Below are 16,833 nucleotides of genomic sequence, written 5' to 3'. Positions count from 1 at the left end.
TTCCATTCCTATGTCTCAAACTGATCTTCAATTCATGGCAGAACAGGAAATCAAAATAGCACATAATGGGCAAGGAATTTAATGTGCTAACTCCAAGACCAGTAGTGGACAAAGATCTAGTGATGTCTGGATGGTGTGAATATCTCATTCTCACTTACAAATCTGTATTCTACTAATATTTCAGACGTATCATCTTCATCTCAATAAACCCAAGTTCCATGCATGCAACAGCGAAAAATGAATTGAGGAAGGGGAATGAAAGCTGAGTACTGCTAGTCAAAGGAGAACATACATACCTCTATCCGTTTCTCATAACACTGTCCAACAATGATCCTGTCAACATAGATTCCTGGGACATGCACCTCATCTGGTTTGATATCTCCTAAGTTAACCATTTCTTCAACTTCAACAATCGTCACCTTTGCTGCCTTGCACATGGCAGGATTGAAGTTCCGAGCACTCTTCCTACAGCCAACAAAACCCGTAATATGGATAAATGATACAACCCATACAAAGCATACAGCAATTATGTTTTACAATTCAGACCCAGTACCATGGATATACAGTTGAACCTGACTTATACGTATATCAAGGGGAGGAGAAAAAACTATGTGTAACTCAGAATTACTTAGAAATCAGACTTACACAATACATCACACATTTACTGAAAAACCAATAGAATAGACCTACATGAGTAAATCCTTGCAAATAATAAATACATTAGGAGAGAAAATATTATTTTGAACTTGGTCCAGCCTTAAAGAAATCAGATGGATTGACTTGTTTCACTTCTCTTGCATTAAGAGTATAAACCACCTTTCGCAAACATAGTAATGAATTCAAAGCATTTTTACTACAACTTTTTGCACTGATGTAACGCCTACACACATCGATTGCACTTAACACTTCACTCAGTTCAGATGTTTCAAGATTCAAGTCGTTATCTCATCACTGCCACTATCGCTTGTAGCTGGTCCATCACCACCACGTTGTTGGCATACATCAGCAATAATCTCTTCATACGGTATTCTAGTTAGACACCAGCTTTGCGGAAACGGTGGCGTGCCGGATGTGACCGGCGTTGACAAGCAAATTGTCATTTGATAAGTTGTGTCATCACCCAAGATAAGGTAAGCTAAACGAAGTGCAATGCCATTTCAGTAAGTCCTATAAGCAGCTACTACCCCCACGTTACATAACACTTCTGGGGGAAACTCGTTTTACAACACGAAACATGGTGATGCGTTTACGTCTTTTCCCACTGGGTGAGTTGGCCATGCGGTTAGAGGCGCGCGGCCCTGAGCTTGCATCCGGGAGATAGTGGGTTCAAATCACACTGTCGACAGCCCTGAAGATGGTTTTCCGTGATTTCCCATTTTCACACCAGGCAAAAATGCTGGGGCTGTACTTTAATTAAGACCAGTGCCGCTTCCTTCCCATTCCCATTCCTTGCCTGGTGCAAGTCTTTCTACCTGACGTCCTTGGCCGGCCTATGCGTCTGGATGTGGGATTATGATAAAGAAGTAGGGAGAGATGAAACCCGGTTTCAGCACGTAGCTTACTCCTCTCGAACAATACCAAGGGGTCTGCTCAATGCTTTACGTCGCCATCCGACGGCCGAATCACCATGAACAGCATCATATCCCCTCACTCCATTTGAACACTGCGAAAAGGTTTGGATTTGAATCCCGGCTTTTGGCATGCAATCTAGTGATTAGAAACTGTCTACCACCAACTTTCCTACCCTGCCGGCCAACATTCTGATGGTGATTTTTTTTTCGTCCAGGCTAAGTGGCTCAGATGGTTGAGATGCTGGTCTTCCGCCTCCAACTTGGCAGGTTCGATCCTGGCTCAGTCCGCTGGTATTTGAACATGCTCAAATACGTCAGCTTTGTGTCGGTGGATTTACTGTGACGTAAAATAAGTCCTGCAGGACTAAATTCCGGCACCTCGGCGTCTCCCTAAACCATAAAAGTAGTTACAGGGACATAAAGCCAGCAACATTATTATATTTTTCTTTCGACCAATGGCACTCGAACCTGCTAACCACGGTGTCAGAACTTTATTTTAGAAAAGACCAAGTTAGCTACTTATAAGCAATCTGCCACTTGGTGACAGCCCTTAATGCAGATCTTGTAAGCGATTGGTGCGTTGCGTGCGGCACGATGCTTATCCGCTCGGTCGCTATTGGCACGATAATGGCCGGGTCGCATCTGGCACGTAACCGCGGAAACAGTTGCTGATTGTGAAGGATGACACCTTCTTCCAGGCAGCCAAAATAAAGTCCATGGCTTGTAGCAAATTAATGGAGAGAGATTCATTTCCTGCATCACTCATGAGTGTTATTAAATGTTGAACCAGCATTTTTCTATAATGCACATTGAAATTTGCAATGATGCCCAAATCAAGTGGTTGTAGAACACTGCTCCAGTTAGCAGGGAAAAATTCCACTCGGACATTCTCCAGAACGATTTGAGATGAATGTGCTGCACATCGATCCATAAGAAGAAGGATTTTCTTCTGTTCTTTTTCATTTTAATGTCCGGCTCCATGGCTAAATGGTTAGCGTGCTGGCCTTTGGTCACAGGGGTCCTAGGTTCTATTCCCGGCAGGGTCGGGAATTTTAACCATCATTGGTTAATTTCCCTGGCACGGGGGCTGGGTGGATGTGTTGTCTTCATCGTCATTTCATCCTTATCACGACGCGCAGGTCGCCTACGGGAGTCAAATTAAAAGGCCTGCACCTGGCGATCCGAACCCGTTGCGGGATATCCCGGCACTAAAAGCCATACGACATTTAATTTTCATTTTGATGTCCAGTTTTTTCAACTACTGTTCCATTAGGAGCATAGTCATCCAAGCATTTCTGTTGGATTCATATTCCTTAGATTTTGTTTTCGCACCCTTAAAACACCTCGGATTCTTCGAATTTCCTATCACAAGTGGAGGAAGTTCGCCAGATCCATCTACATTGGTGGCGAGAAGTACTGTTACACGAAATTTAATTTTCTTCCCTCCATGGCATGAGTCACTTTTTTCACCTAATGTTTTATTAGGAAGGAGATTGTAGAAATGTTTTATTAGGAAGGAGATTGTAGAAATGTTTTATTAGGAAGGAGATTGTAGAATAGGCTGGTCTCACCACAACTGTAGATGTTTGGAGGCTGATCATCGCTTACGATACCCGGCAAAACCTCTTCTTTCCTGTGTTACACTGTGATGTCGTCCACAGCTTTTGAGTCACCCCAAATTGTTCTCCCTGCGATTCCATGACGTTCCTTAAATCATTGCAACCATCCTGATGAAGCCTTGAAATCAGCAGTGATACTCTTCATTTTAGTTAAATCTATCACTTTTGCCTTCAGCATGTCTCCACTAATTGGTAGAGCTGGAGCCCGCTTTTGCTGGAACAATGTGAAAAGTGCTTTCTCCAAATCTACGTACCTTCCTTCTTGCCGACTGCTGCGCTTTGCTGATTTTCAACCCAGTTTTTAAAACCCATCCAAAATAACGTTTCTGATGACTGTACATAGCGTGGTATAAGCAATCCCTAAGTGTGAAGCAATTTCAGTTTTTGTTTTGTGTGGATTAGTGCCCACTTCTCAAATTTTACTTTTTCATGTAGGGTATAACTTTTCCTTTTTACTGTCCTCGATGGCTAATCAATAGCAACTGAATGACAAAACTACTGTTGAACAGTAAACACCAGATACCGGCACCGTGGACATTTTACTCCTCCGTTGTTCCCACGAAAGAAATTCTCATATTCAAACAAATTTACTGTATTTTCTTTTGTTTCCCCACTGAAACCGCTCACTTTGCTTGTAACGTATCTTAATCTTTGGCGTCATTGTGAAGGTCAAAAACGACGAAGGTAGAGGAGGAGCAAGATAGAGAGCGAAGGGGACTCGCTCAGTTGGCCTTTGTTACGCCGCCAATAAGTAAGGGTCAACAATGTCACTCGGTGAAACTCTTTGTCTTCTGTTTCAGCACCGAAACCCAACCTCTCTACTTCTGCTTACGCCGACAAAGAGGAAACTTCGTAAATACAGTAGTTTCTTTTAAAAAAGCATGTGATCATTACAATTATGCACAACTCAGTTATATTTCACTGACACTTTATACGTATAACAGTGAATTACGTATAAACGGATTACGTAGGTTTAATTAACAAGCTTTTAAATTACATTTTGCTGGGACCTAAAGGAAATTACGTACAAATACGAATTACGCAGAACAGAGTTACGTATAAAGCAGATTCAACTGTATATATAAAATAAGAATTCTGTCTGTACATTATTCAGAATTTGAACAGAATGGTATTTCTGTATCAGTCATGTCCACAGTAACAAGGATATGCATATATATTTTTTTTTTTAATTTTCCATAATTTCTGTCTGTCTGTATGCATACGCAACACAAGAAAATAGCTGAAGAGAATTTAATGAAAATGAGTATATAAAGTCGGGGGATGAGCCACTAAAATCTAGGCTATAAATCATTTTATTCATGCTGAGTGAAATGGTAGGTTAGGGGAAGGCCTGAAATTTAATTCTCAAATATTTACATTACTAGTGGTCCTATCAATAGAGGCACCTGTTTTTCGCAAAGTGCGAAATTGCAAAATTTTACAAGCTTGGCTCAAAAACGCGAACCTATTTACGTTTAAGCAAAATAGTGAAATAATTTACGAAATTGTTTGGAATTGCATCATTTGAAGTTAACGGAGATTCGAGGCAAGATGTGAAAATAAAATCCTATAATCGATGCCACAATGGACTTTATACCCTTTTGATATATATCAAAAGCTAATATATAGTATATTGATCATCGCTCAATTAGCTACCTGTGAAGCAAGAAATTTACTCATTATGTATTCATAATTAGATGATGGCATGGCAGTGTATTTCCTCTTGCCTGTTGAAAACTGCTGCTGCTGATCGGTGTGTTTAATTTCCTAATCTGTGCTCAGTTTACTGAAGTGGTTGTGACAGTTTTTGATCGAGAAAAAGAATTTGCATCGGAAGAATTTTACATATTAGACAAAACTAGAAAGATACTGATATGCAAATATTGTAATGTGCGAACTGAGTGGGAGAGAAAGGACACGTGCCTGAAACACATTAATAACAGAGTTTCACATAAGCTATTTTGCTATTAGCTTTACATCACACAGACACAGAAATGTCTTATGGCGACGATGGAATAGGTGAGGCCTTAAGAATGGGAAGGAAGTGGAAGTGGCCATGACCTTGATTAAGGTACAGCCTGGTGTGAAAATGGGAAACCGCGGAAAACCATCTTCAGGGCTGCCGACAGTGGGGTTCGAACCCACTATCTCCTGATTACTATTTCATATAAGAAGAACAAGGAAAAGGCGCTAACGACGACAGGCATCAGAAGACAAGCTAGTCTCACAGACACTAGTTCAGCAGCAAAACGAGCGAAATACGATAAAGACGCATTCATTTGATCTCCAACTCTAGCTTTTATTGAGGCAAATATTCCACTGGAATAAGTTGATCATCCAAGTGGATGGAGAAATATATAGGACCATGTTTGTGCAATACTATACAATTTTTCTGAGGAAGAAATTTGAGGTTATGTTTTTCTAAAAAATTTGTGTGGTTATGCTAGTTTTCTCGTTTAATGACATTCAGGCCTAGATAATACATGCTGGATCCCTCATTTACTCACAACAATAATCATTTAATTCATTCAAATTATGTCAAATAGCCCTCTAATATTAGGCCTATTGATTTTTTAAGGTGCTGGAGAGTTGCCCACAGCTAAAAGTCTGCAGGAAGGTTCTGTACCTCGAAATCATCAAAGAGGATGAGGAAAGATTAAAGGAAGCTGTGAAAGATGAAAGTTTCAATTCTTTGGGATGAAAGTACTAGTAAAAAAAGGGCAGTGTGTGTTTATGGTTCTGATAAAAGTGCTTAGTTGTGGCGATAGTACAGTTCAGAAGTTATTTGTAGGGGGAGTGAAAGTTATTGCAAAACTAATGCTACAGAATGTTCACAAGCAATTGTGAGTGTAATTCACAAACTTGAAATTCAGTACCAGAATGTAATTTCTACAACTTCAGACTCAGCACGTTACATGGGCAAGTGTATAAACGCAGTTAGGGTTTTAGTTTCAGAAGGTTTAGTATACACGCAGTGCTGGGCTCATAAACTGAATTTGGTGGGCAGTGTGTGGGCTGTGGAACTTGGTGCTTTGAACCAATATGTTGTACAGGCAAAACACACGGAATGAAAAGCATGCATATGGTACATTCAATTCTTGAATCAGAAACTTTATCATTTCTTCTCTCAGTAAACTTTATGATCTAAGAAGCATTATGGAAGGTAATTTAGGAGAACAGCTCTGACTTCCAGTTTACAAGTTTTGAGTACCATGGAGAATATCTCATGATCTAGTAGACTTTGTTGAAACTATTGAAGACAAGTGTGTTTCTGTGAACCATTTTAAAGCCTTGACCCCAAATGAAGTAACAAAAATTCATTACCTAGCTATTTTTCTTGTTGAGCATTGTTCAAAATGTAACTTGCTGCTCACATTAGAGAGCTCCAATATGCCATTAATTCGTGTACTTAAATCTAAGCTAGTGACCTTTCAAAGGGCTTTAAATTACTAGAGGACTTTCCAAACTACCAAACCAAATGCAGACCTGGTTAAAATATTTGTTTCAATCTGTAGGGAGAGCAAGCCTGAAAAAGCTGAACCACTTAACAGAGTTTGACACAGGAAAGTTTATAATTTCTTCTCTCGGTAAACTTTATGATCCAAGAAGCATAATGGACGGTGATTGAGAAAATGATGAATTCTCTTGTCTAATAAATCAAATTCCCATCCTACGGGAACTTTCAACATCATAATACCTTGAACAAACACAGTTTTTAGGGATCTAGTTACTAGTTCATATAGAGCAGGTAGAGATAGTGATGCGATTACATTCTTCTTTCCCTGAAACCAGAATGTGAACAATTTGTGGGAGCCGCAGTGAAGGCCTTATGGATGCCAGTCAGTAACGTTTATAGTGAGAGGGCATTTTCAACGTATTGTACTGTAATGTCTCACAGGAGAACAGCTCTGACTCCCAGTCATACGGAAACTCATAGTATCTCTGTCCTTTTCAGACTGACATGTAAATTATATACTTAGGCTAGGCCCTACTTGTTAAAGTGATAGCGGATACATTTTTTTCAAATTTCCCTGCTTTGATGTAATGTGTAATGCGTTTTAAGCAGAAGCATAACTGATATATTTATATACTTATGCAAAAATACAACATTGTTACACTGGCGATATGCTGTCAACTAAGTTATTGGTTTACCTTTTATTGCTAAAAAGTGGAAATAAAATTTAGCAAAATTGACAAAATTACATAAAAATATCTAAAAATATACCAAAATAACTGTTAAAAAATGACTAAATCAGGCAAAAAATTTCAACACAAACAGGTGCCTCTACCTATGGATAATACTGCGGTCACACAAACAACGCTGCTGGACATCTATCCTAAAGTCTAAAGGACTTAAAACACATCACAAGCCGTTTCATTTACACCTAAGAATCCAGTTGAACTCCTCTTCAGACTTACATGGATGCTAACTCCATAAGCTTCACTACCTAGGCAGCATAATACATATTCAAAGAGAAGATGAAGTAATCTGTTATATGAATGAGACTTGACCAAACATCCTCTACTAGCTATCTTGCCATCTAACCAGCATCTTCACTTCACTTATTAATAAAGAATCTTGTTTCAATAAAGAAAAGATTTTAATCTATAGAATATTTTAACTAATCAATAAATCATTTTAAGCTGAACGTACTGATTTCTTGTATATACTGAAAAATCTGTAAATATTTTGATTTCCTTTTGACTTCCAATTGCCAACCCAGTATCAACATTACGAGTGTTAATATTATTTTCTCCATTAGATGGGAACACAAATATGATTTCCCATTAGATCTTTAAAACAGAATTAAACAATTCAATCCAAATAAGATAATAATATTCTTATACATCAATGCAAATTGTTGTAAAGAATTAGCTTTTAAGAATAGTTTTAATATAACATCTACTTCAGAGCTCTGACTTAGTGTATATAATTTATGGCTGATGATGCCTGCGATGACAGGTGAAACATGTACCATTACAACCCTGATAGAATGATTATAACATAGACTTACAAACGTTAAAGTATTGAATAGGTGGTTTCCAATAAATTAAGTGAAAACAATATTAATAAATCGCATTTACACCGATCTCATTAGATTTCCACTTTAGGGATAGCGTAATGGTACACTACTACCCTTCCATCCTTAGTGAAATTGGGATCTCCTGTGCTCCACCACTTCAGCCAGTAGGACTTTGACGATTTTTTGTTGCAATTACAATTGTTTTTTTTTTTTTACGTCATGCCAACACAGATAGGTCTTATGGTGACAATGGGGGTGGGAAAGGCCTAGGAAGGAAGCGACCGTGGTCTTAATTAAGGTACAGCCCCAGCATTTGCCTGGTGTGAAAATGGGAAACCACCGAAAGCCATCTTCAGGGCTGCCAACAGTGAGCCTCGAACCTCCTATCTCCTGGATGTAAGCACACAGCTGCACATCCCTAAGCGCATAGCCGACTCACTAGTGATTTTTCTTTGGGCATTGCCACAGATACACTTTTTCACAATAAATCACAACACATTCTGAAGATAATGTGTACGCGTACAACAGTTCACATCCAGAAGGAGGTATGAGGGATATGGGTTACGCAACTTAGTTCAACGTTGATTGGTTCTCGCATGTATCTTAGAAGATTGGAGTGGATGAAGGCTTCGAGGTCAAATTGTTCCTTGTTTCTCCTGACGGAAATTTCCCAACTATTTCTGGCAACTTCTGAGAATTCCAATTTTTGTTCGTGGGGAAAACAGATCTTGAGAAACGAGAAGGTAATTCTATTGAGCACATCAATTACAATATAATACACTGGAAGAAAATCAGCTTCTTTAAAATAGATTCAAAAGGCATTGAATAGGCAATTATACTCCAAATAGGCACAAACCCCTGAAATAGGCATTTATAGGCACAATAACACCAACGAAATCTAGTTTAAAGGACCCTAAAACGGAGATATATCTCGAAAGCCTACGTTTCTGAACAGAGGAATAAAATAGGCAATTTCGCGTCTCTACTCACAATCTGACCAACACAAAGGATGTAGAATGTGAATGTACCAAGCTTCAAAATATCATTACAGAATCTGTAAAAAAAAAAAGTCACTCGGTTTGAGGAAATGAAGAGACAAGACTGGTTTGATGAAAATAATGAAATCTTGAACCTCGTCAATGCTACACAGGATGCCTATCTATCCCTTTTTCAAGATCCATCCTTCAGAGATAAGAATATGCATTTTCAAGAACTAAAACAGAAGTGTCAGTCTGACATTAGGAAAGTAAAGAATAATTGGTGGCAGCAAAAATCTAAGGAACTTCAGAACTTCTCAGATACAAGGGACCTATGCAACTTTTATGCAGCACTGAAAGAGCGGTATGGTCTGTCCGCTCATTAGGAACTCTGAAAGCTGTTAATAATACCACCATTCTTAAACTGCCAAGACATCTTGAAATAATGGAAAGAACTTCAGCTCACTCTTGAACCGTACTTCTAATTATGTTTTTAGCTTTACGCCCCACTAATTACTTTTACAGTTTGCGGAGACACTGAGGTGCCGGAATTTAGTTCCATAGGAGTTCTTTTACATGCCAAACACGAGGCTGACGTATTTGAGCACCTTCAAATACTAGCGGACTGAGCCAGGATCGAACCTGCCAAATTGGGATCAGAACGACAGCGCCTCGAACGTCTGAGCCACTCAGCCTGACAAAAAACTTTAGTTCTACCCAGACAACATTCCTCTCGAACTCATTCAAAGTGGAGGCTCACGTCTAAAAACCAGACTTTTCCATCTGACTCTCCTAATTTGGGAAACCAAGTATGTTCCTGCTACCATGAAAAACTCCATCATAGTTACAATCCTCAAGAAAGGTGATCGCAGTACCTGTAGGAACTACCGAGGTATATCCCTGCTCTCAACAGCAGGAAAAATATTTGCTAGAATCTTACTGAACCAACTTCATGTTATTTTTGAGAGGAATCTCAGTGTGGGTTTTCTAGCCCCTCATGGTACAAATTACATTATCTTCTCGAGAAGTGCAGATAACAGACGACACCTCTGTTCTTGGTATTCTATGACCATGAAAAGGCCTTTGACACTCTTTCTCGAAATGCTAAGTTGATGGTCTTAAGGCACTTGAGATGTCCTGCACATTTTGTTGGCCTAATCCAAGCTCACCATGATGGCATGGTTGGACAGGTATTACTGTATCAAAATATCTCAGAAGAATTTCCAGTCACAAATGGGATCAAGCAAGGATGTGTAGTTGCATCTATACCTTTTGCCCTGTACCTGGCAGCCATGCTTTATGAGAACACCTGCAAACAACACAGGTGTGGAAATTAAATATTGTTATGAAGCAGGGCTTTTCAACCGAGCCAGACTTCAGTCTAAAAGATTTACCTGTACCCCCTGCGTTATAAGATTACAAAATGCACATGACAATGCTTCTCCAGCCCACACACCTGAAGAGGTAGAACAGTCTGTCATCTGCTTCAACAGAGCATACAAACATTTTGGCCTGACAGTCAACATTCAGAAGACCAAGGTGCTTGATCAATCTGCTCCTGGAACATTCGTCCCAGATTTCGATATCATATCTGACATAACTTTGGAAGGGGTGGATCATTTCTTGTAACTCGGGAGTATTCTCTCAATGCACTGTACATCTGAGAAGGACATGGAGAATAAAATACAGGCTGTCCATGTGGCTTTGGGACATCTTTCACATCAAATATTCCAGAATAAAAATCTAAGGATTAGCACGAAAATAATGGTGTACTAAGCTGCTGTTATCTTTATGTTACTCTACAGGTGTGAAACCTGGACCCTATACCGCCAGAACATTAAAAAACTGGCACACATTCGTCAATAAAAAATTATGTCCATTACGAACATCAACTACATCAATATTGCGACAATAAATGTCCTGACACTGACGGGAAAGATAGAAGAACTGGTTGACTTCATGAAACAAAAAGATATAGCCATACTTGGGCTGTGTGAGACCAGGAAGAGATTCCCCTTAAAGAAGGATACAGGCTGTATTACAGCGCAGGACTTGAAGCAAAAAATGGAGTGGCCATCATACTTAGAAAGGAATCCAAGAATATGTGGAATCTACAAAATGTGTCAGCGATAGGATGATGGTGATGAGACTCCAGTTTGAAAATGGCATGAAAGATCTATTTCAGTTGTATGCCCCACAAGTGGGTTGCATAGATGAACGTCTAAAGGACTTTTTAGAGGAAGTGGAGAGACAGATAGAAGATAAGGAAGTGCTATTGATGGGAGATCTAAATGCACAAGTTGGAATGGAAAGACAAGGAAAGGAAGATGTAAGGCTTGGATATGGAAATGTAAATTCATAACGCAAAATGTTGGTGGATTTTTGCATGAGGAACCAAATGATTGCTGGAAACACCTGGTTTAGGAAGAAGAACAGTCAGAAGATTACAAAGTATGGTTGGGGAGACAAACAATGACCAAGATTGATTATATAATCATAGAGAAAGAACACCAAAAGAACCTTTTAGATGTTACAACCATGCCTGAAGAAACCTTTGGTGGAGATCATAGAGAATTAAAATATGGAAGTTGAAGGAGAAAAGCATACAAGAATTTCAAAGGGAAATAATACCCTTGGTACCCAGGACGGAGGTGGGGATGTTGAAGATGAATGGAAAAGATTTAAAGAAGCACTGGTTGGATGTGCAAAAAAGGTATGTGGTAGAACATCAGGAAATGTGAAAGACAAAGAGACACACTGGTGGAATGATAGGGTAAAGATTCAAGTGAAGGAAAACAAAATGGTATGGAAAGCATGGAAAACATCTAAGACTGAAAAGTAGATGAAAATATGTGGAGGCAAAAAATTAGGCTGAGAAAGTAGTAGAGGAAGAAAAGAGGAAAAGCTGGGCCTTATTCACACAGAAACTGAAAGATGATTTGCAGGGCAGCAAGAAATTATTGTATGCATCTTAAGAAACAAAAAGAGAGAACAAGTACCAGATTTGTGAAGGATGAAGGTGGCATAATGTTAACAAAGCCAGAAGAAATAAGAAATACGTAGATGGAGAGAGTATTTTCAGAAGTTGCTGAACATGAGAACTAATGACAGTCATTCAATAGACCACCAGGAAGGGCAATTAGATGAAGAAATGGATAAAGAAATTGCAATGAATGAAATGGCAGTAAGAAGGATGAAGAATGGGAAAACTGCTGGAATAGATGAAAGTTCAGTGGAGATGATAAAAGGCAGCTGGAGCTGTAGGCCCGCAGTGGACATATCGAGTTCTCAGGATTGTCTGGGAGAATAAGGAGGTCCCTGAGGATTGGCAAAAAGGAATTAACCAAACTAACCCCATGGCACTACAGCCCTTGAAGGGCTTTAGCCTACTAAGCGACCGCTGCTCAGCCTGAAGGCCTGCAGATTGCGAGGTATAGTGTGGTCAGCACGACGAATCCTCTCAGCCGTTATTCTTGGCTTTCTAGACCGGGGCTGCTATCTCACCATCAGATAGTTCCTCAATTCTAATCACGTAGGCTGAGTGAACCTTGAACCAGCCCTCCAGTCGAGGTATAAAACCCTGATCTGGCTGGGAATCGAACCCGGGGCCTCCGGATAGGAGGCAGGCACGCTACCCCTACACTGCGAGACCGGCAGCAAAAAGGAATAATCATCCCAATTTTCAAGAAAGGCGATAAGAAAGTATTGAAGAACTACAGGGGAAATACCCTAATATCCCATGTTGCTAAGATAATGGACAGGATACTGCAAAGTAGGATAAGGTTGAGGGTTGAAAATCATATACAGGAAAATCAGTTTGGTTTCAGAAGTAGAAGGTTAATAATAGAGCCCATTTTCATTATTAGACAACTAATGGAAAAGCAGTGGGAGTATGGGAAAGATATGGTGATGCCATTCATTGACATTGAAAAGGCATATGACAGTGTCCCCAGGCCTAGAGTTTGGGACAGTCTGCTGCAAAAAGGAATTAGACAGGATTAATAAAAATGATCATGGCAATGTACAAGGAATGTTGTAGTTGCGTGCAAACACAAGTTGGCAGGACAAGTTGGTTCAAAATCACTAGTGGGCTGAGACACGGAAGTGTTCTATCGCCAATCCTGTTTACAATAGTAATGGATGACATCATGAGAACAGCAAAAGCAGCATATGGCGGAAGAGAAATTAACATGTTATTTGCGGATGATATTGTGATTTGGGGAGAAGAGGACATGAATGTTCAAGAACAGTTGGATGTGGTGAATGGGAAGATTGAAGAATATGGATTGAAAATAAGTGTAGAAAAGAGTAAAACTCTTGTTATGACTAGGGGGGAGAAAGAAGGGAAAGGTCAGATTAGACTTGCAGACAAGTACAATATAATTATTAAATTAATGCTGCAATGGTCCACCTTTCAATACTATAATATGCAACATTCAAAATTACATTAATTAGGGGCTAGTTTCAGCTGGGGCTGGCCATATTCAGCCTTAATGTAAAACATCTAATAACTAAACAATGTACATGCACACAATTGACATAAAACAAATGAGGCAAATATATACAAATTGACATTAAAAAACTGGGTTGAAATTATGAGTAAATTTGAAAATAACTAGATTCTAAGTTCCTGCATCTTGAGTATGCTCATCATCGAGACTCTTTCATGTATTAATATTCACAGAACTGTTAGTTCTAATACTGCTAATAATTACTAATTCAATTTGTAAATGGGAACTGGTAAATGTTGATTGGATGCCGCTGTAAATAACCACCAGCTGACGGATAACTGCTAGATGTTGTTTCAACATCAATCAAAGTAATAAAATGAGATGCTCTCGTGGTGCTTGTTAAATCATGCTGAAATGTTGTTGGACATTGTCAGGACGGCACATGAAGATGTGGTTAAAACAGATACATTGTGCCTGGTATAAAATTTGCAATTCATTGCGGTGCCCATGAAGTTAACCTGAATAAATTAGATAAAATTAAATTAATGAATTGAATGGGAGAGTGTGTTAGTTAGATGGCCTTCCTTTGCCCCACTCCTCCCTCTTGCCCCGCCTCTCCTTCCTTGCCCGCCCCTTCCTTTTCATTTGAATCTCACAACAGTTAGTCTGAAGCACACACAACAATTGGCCACATACCACATGCCGTATTGAGAAGTAAGTCTCGTATAACCTATGCCATCTAACTAACACACTCATTCAATTAATTAATTTAATTTTATCTTATTTATTCAGGTTAACTTCATGAGCACCACAATGAATTTGATCAGGTACCTCATCAGTGACTGTTGTTAAAACTTAACCTGTCAAGCGGTACATTTCTTTTGAGGAGCTACTAACGCAGTGGCACATTTTCAATAAGGTACGGGGAAGTTAAGTGCGATACTCTTGTATAGTACCGTATAGTATTTTTATCAGGTTCAAAAGTATAGAATATCTATCAAGCTGCAAAAATGATCATGGTACCAAGGTCAAGGCATCTGGTTCACTGAGGAAAGCAACAGGAACTTACGGTGAGATACTTTCAATTGGTCAGGTATTTTCATCAGGTTTAAAAAACAGTCTCACTTTCAAGCTGTTAACATGATTACAGTGCCAAGGGCAAGGAGAGAGAATCTGGCTCGGTGTGGAAAGCAACAGGAAATCTACAATAACATATTCTTGTATACAGGCATGATAAACAGTTGAAAATATTCTAGCGGATTATTTACGCATTCAATTTGTACATTCAGTCCAGGCTGCCCCGTAAATGAAAATCTCGGTCGTTCAGATCCTATCTTTGTCCATGCATCGAGCAGAATATCACCGCTAGTGCTACTGTCACGTTTACTTGAGTCGCTTTCATCATTGCACTCGCTATAGGGAATCTGCCACCTGGGCGAGTGCCCTAAATGCAGATCAGTATTGATTGATGAATTGCAAATTTTATACCAGACACAATGTATCTGTTTTAACCAACATCTTCATGTGCCGTCCTGACTATGTCCAACAACATTTCAGCATGATTTAACAAGCACCACGAGAGCATCTCATTTTATTACTTTGATTGCTGTTGAAACAACATCTAGCAGTTTTCCGTCAGCTGGTGGTTATTTACAGTGGCGTCCAATCAACATTTACCAGTTCCCATTTACAAATTGAATTAGTAATTATAAACAGTATTAGAACTAACAGTTCTGTGAATATTAATACATGAAAGAGTCTCGATGATGAGCATACTCAAGATGCAGGAACTTAGAATCTAGTTATTTTCAAATTTACTCATAATTTCAACCCAGTTTTTTATGTCAATTTGTATATATTTGCCTCATTTGTTTTATGTCAATTGTGTGCATGTACATTGTTTAGTTATTAGATGTTTTACATTAAGGCTGAATATGGCCAGCCCTGGCCGAAACTAGTCCCTAATTAATGTAATTTTGAACACTGCATATTATAGTATTGAAAGGTGGACCATTACGATATTAATTTAATAATTATATTGTAATTACAATTCAATACGGATCAGAACCATTAAGTTTATATCCTATGATTGCAGACAAGTCCCTGGAAGTAGTGGAGACATTCAAATACCTGAGGAGTGAATTAATGGTGAATACTTGACTGGATGCTGAAATTAGTAAGAGGATTCAAGGTGGAAACTGTTTCTATCATAGTGTAAGAAACATGTTATGGGACAAAGATGTGCCAATGGAAGCAAAGGAAACTATGTACAAGATGTATTACATACCCATAACAACTTATGTAGCAGAGACTTGGACAATGACAAAGAAGGATGAGAGTCGAATACAGGCAGCTGATATGAAGTTCTTGAGGAGTATGATACAGAAGAGTAGAAGATACAAAATAAGGAATGAGAAAATCTGGGAAGAAATTGGAGTGGAAAATAATGAATGATAGAATAGAGAAGAGCCGACTAAGATGGTTTGGGCACATAAAGCGAATGAGTGATGAAAGAATGCCAAAAAAAGGTGATGGAAATGCAAATGCAAGGAAGGAGAGGCCGTGGACGAACACGATTGAGATGAAAGGACACAATCCAACGCAGTATTAGAGAAAGAAACCTGGAATGGGACACTGTGTTGGAGGAGGAGTGGTGGAAAGACTGAAGAAAGTGGAGACGAACCATATCTGCCCCTACCCGGCTACAGCTGGATAATGGGAAATGATGATGAACATCAAATGGGATAATGTTACAGTTCTCGAGAAAGCACAGCTGAACAGTATAGAAGCCATCATCAATGGTCATCAGCTTACATGGACAGGCCATGTCCATTGTATGAGTGATAGCAGACTCCCTCAGCAAATCCTGTATGGTGAACTCAGCACTGGCAGAACTCGTGGGGCTCCTCTGAATCATCATCATCATCATAGAGTCTCTTCCAGTTCATCCTGTCCATCCACAACTGATGTTCTACCTTCTGCAGCCAATTTATATCACGTTTGGCAAGGTCTTTGAAAATCTTTTCCCAACTATCACGAGGCCTCCCTTTGGGCCCCTTACCAACAACATTCCTTTCATAGTATGCTCTTGGGCTCCTTATTGGAGCCATCCTTCTCATATGTCCATACCATTGTAATCTGCTTAATTCTGAGGTTTCCAACAGGCTCCTGTCCAATCCAAGTTGTTGCTG

General features: G+C 39.3%; 1 protein-coding gene across 1 annotated transcript in view; it reads right to left on the bottom strand.

The window, feature by feature from the left end:
* Positions 1–16,833, bottom strand: part of SCOT (Succinyl-CoA:3-ketoacid CoA transferase) — a 140,929-nt gene that overhangs the window by 69,990 nt on the left and 54,106 nt on the right. The window contains exon 5 of the mRNA XM_067137372.2: positions 297–465. Within this exon, the coding sequence (XP_066993473.1) occupies positions 297–465 (169 nt within the window). The remainder of the gene's footprint in view (positions 1–296; positions 466–16,833) is intronic.

Source organism: Anabrus simplex, chromosome 1 (genome assembly GCF_040414725.1).
Source record: "Anabrus simplex isolate iqAnaSimp1 chromosome 1, ASM4041472v1, whole genome shotgun sequence".
In the NCBI taxonomy this organism is placed as follows: domain Eukaryota; kingdom Metazoa; phylum Arthropoda; class Insecta; order Orthoptera; family Tettigoniidae; genus Anabrus; species Anabrus simplex.
This window is presented reverse-complemented; position numbering and strand designations above follow the sequence as displayed.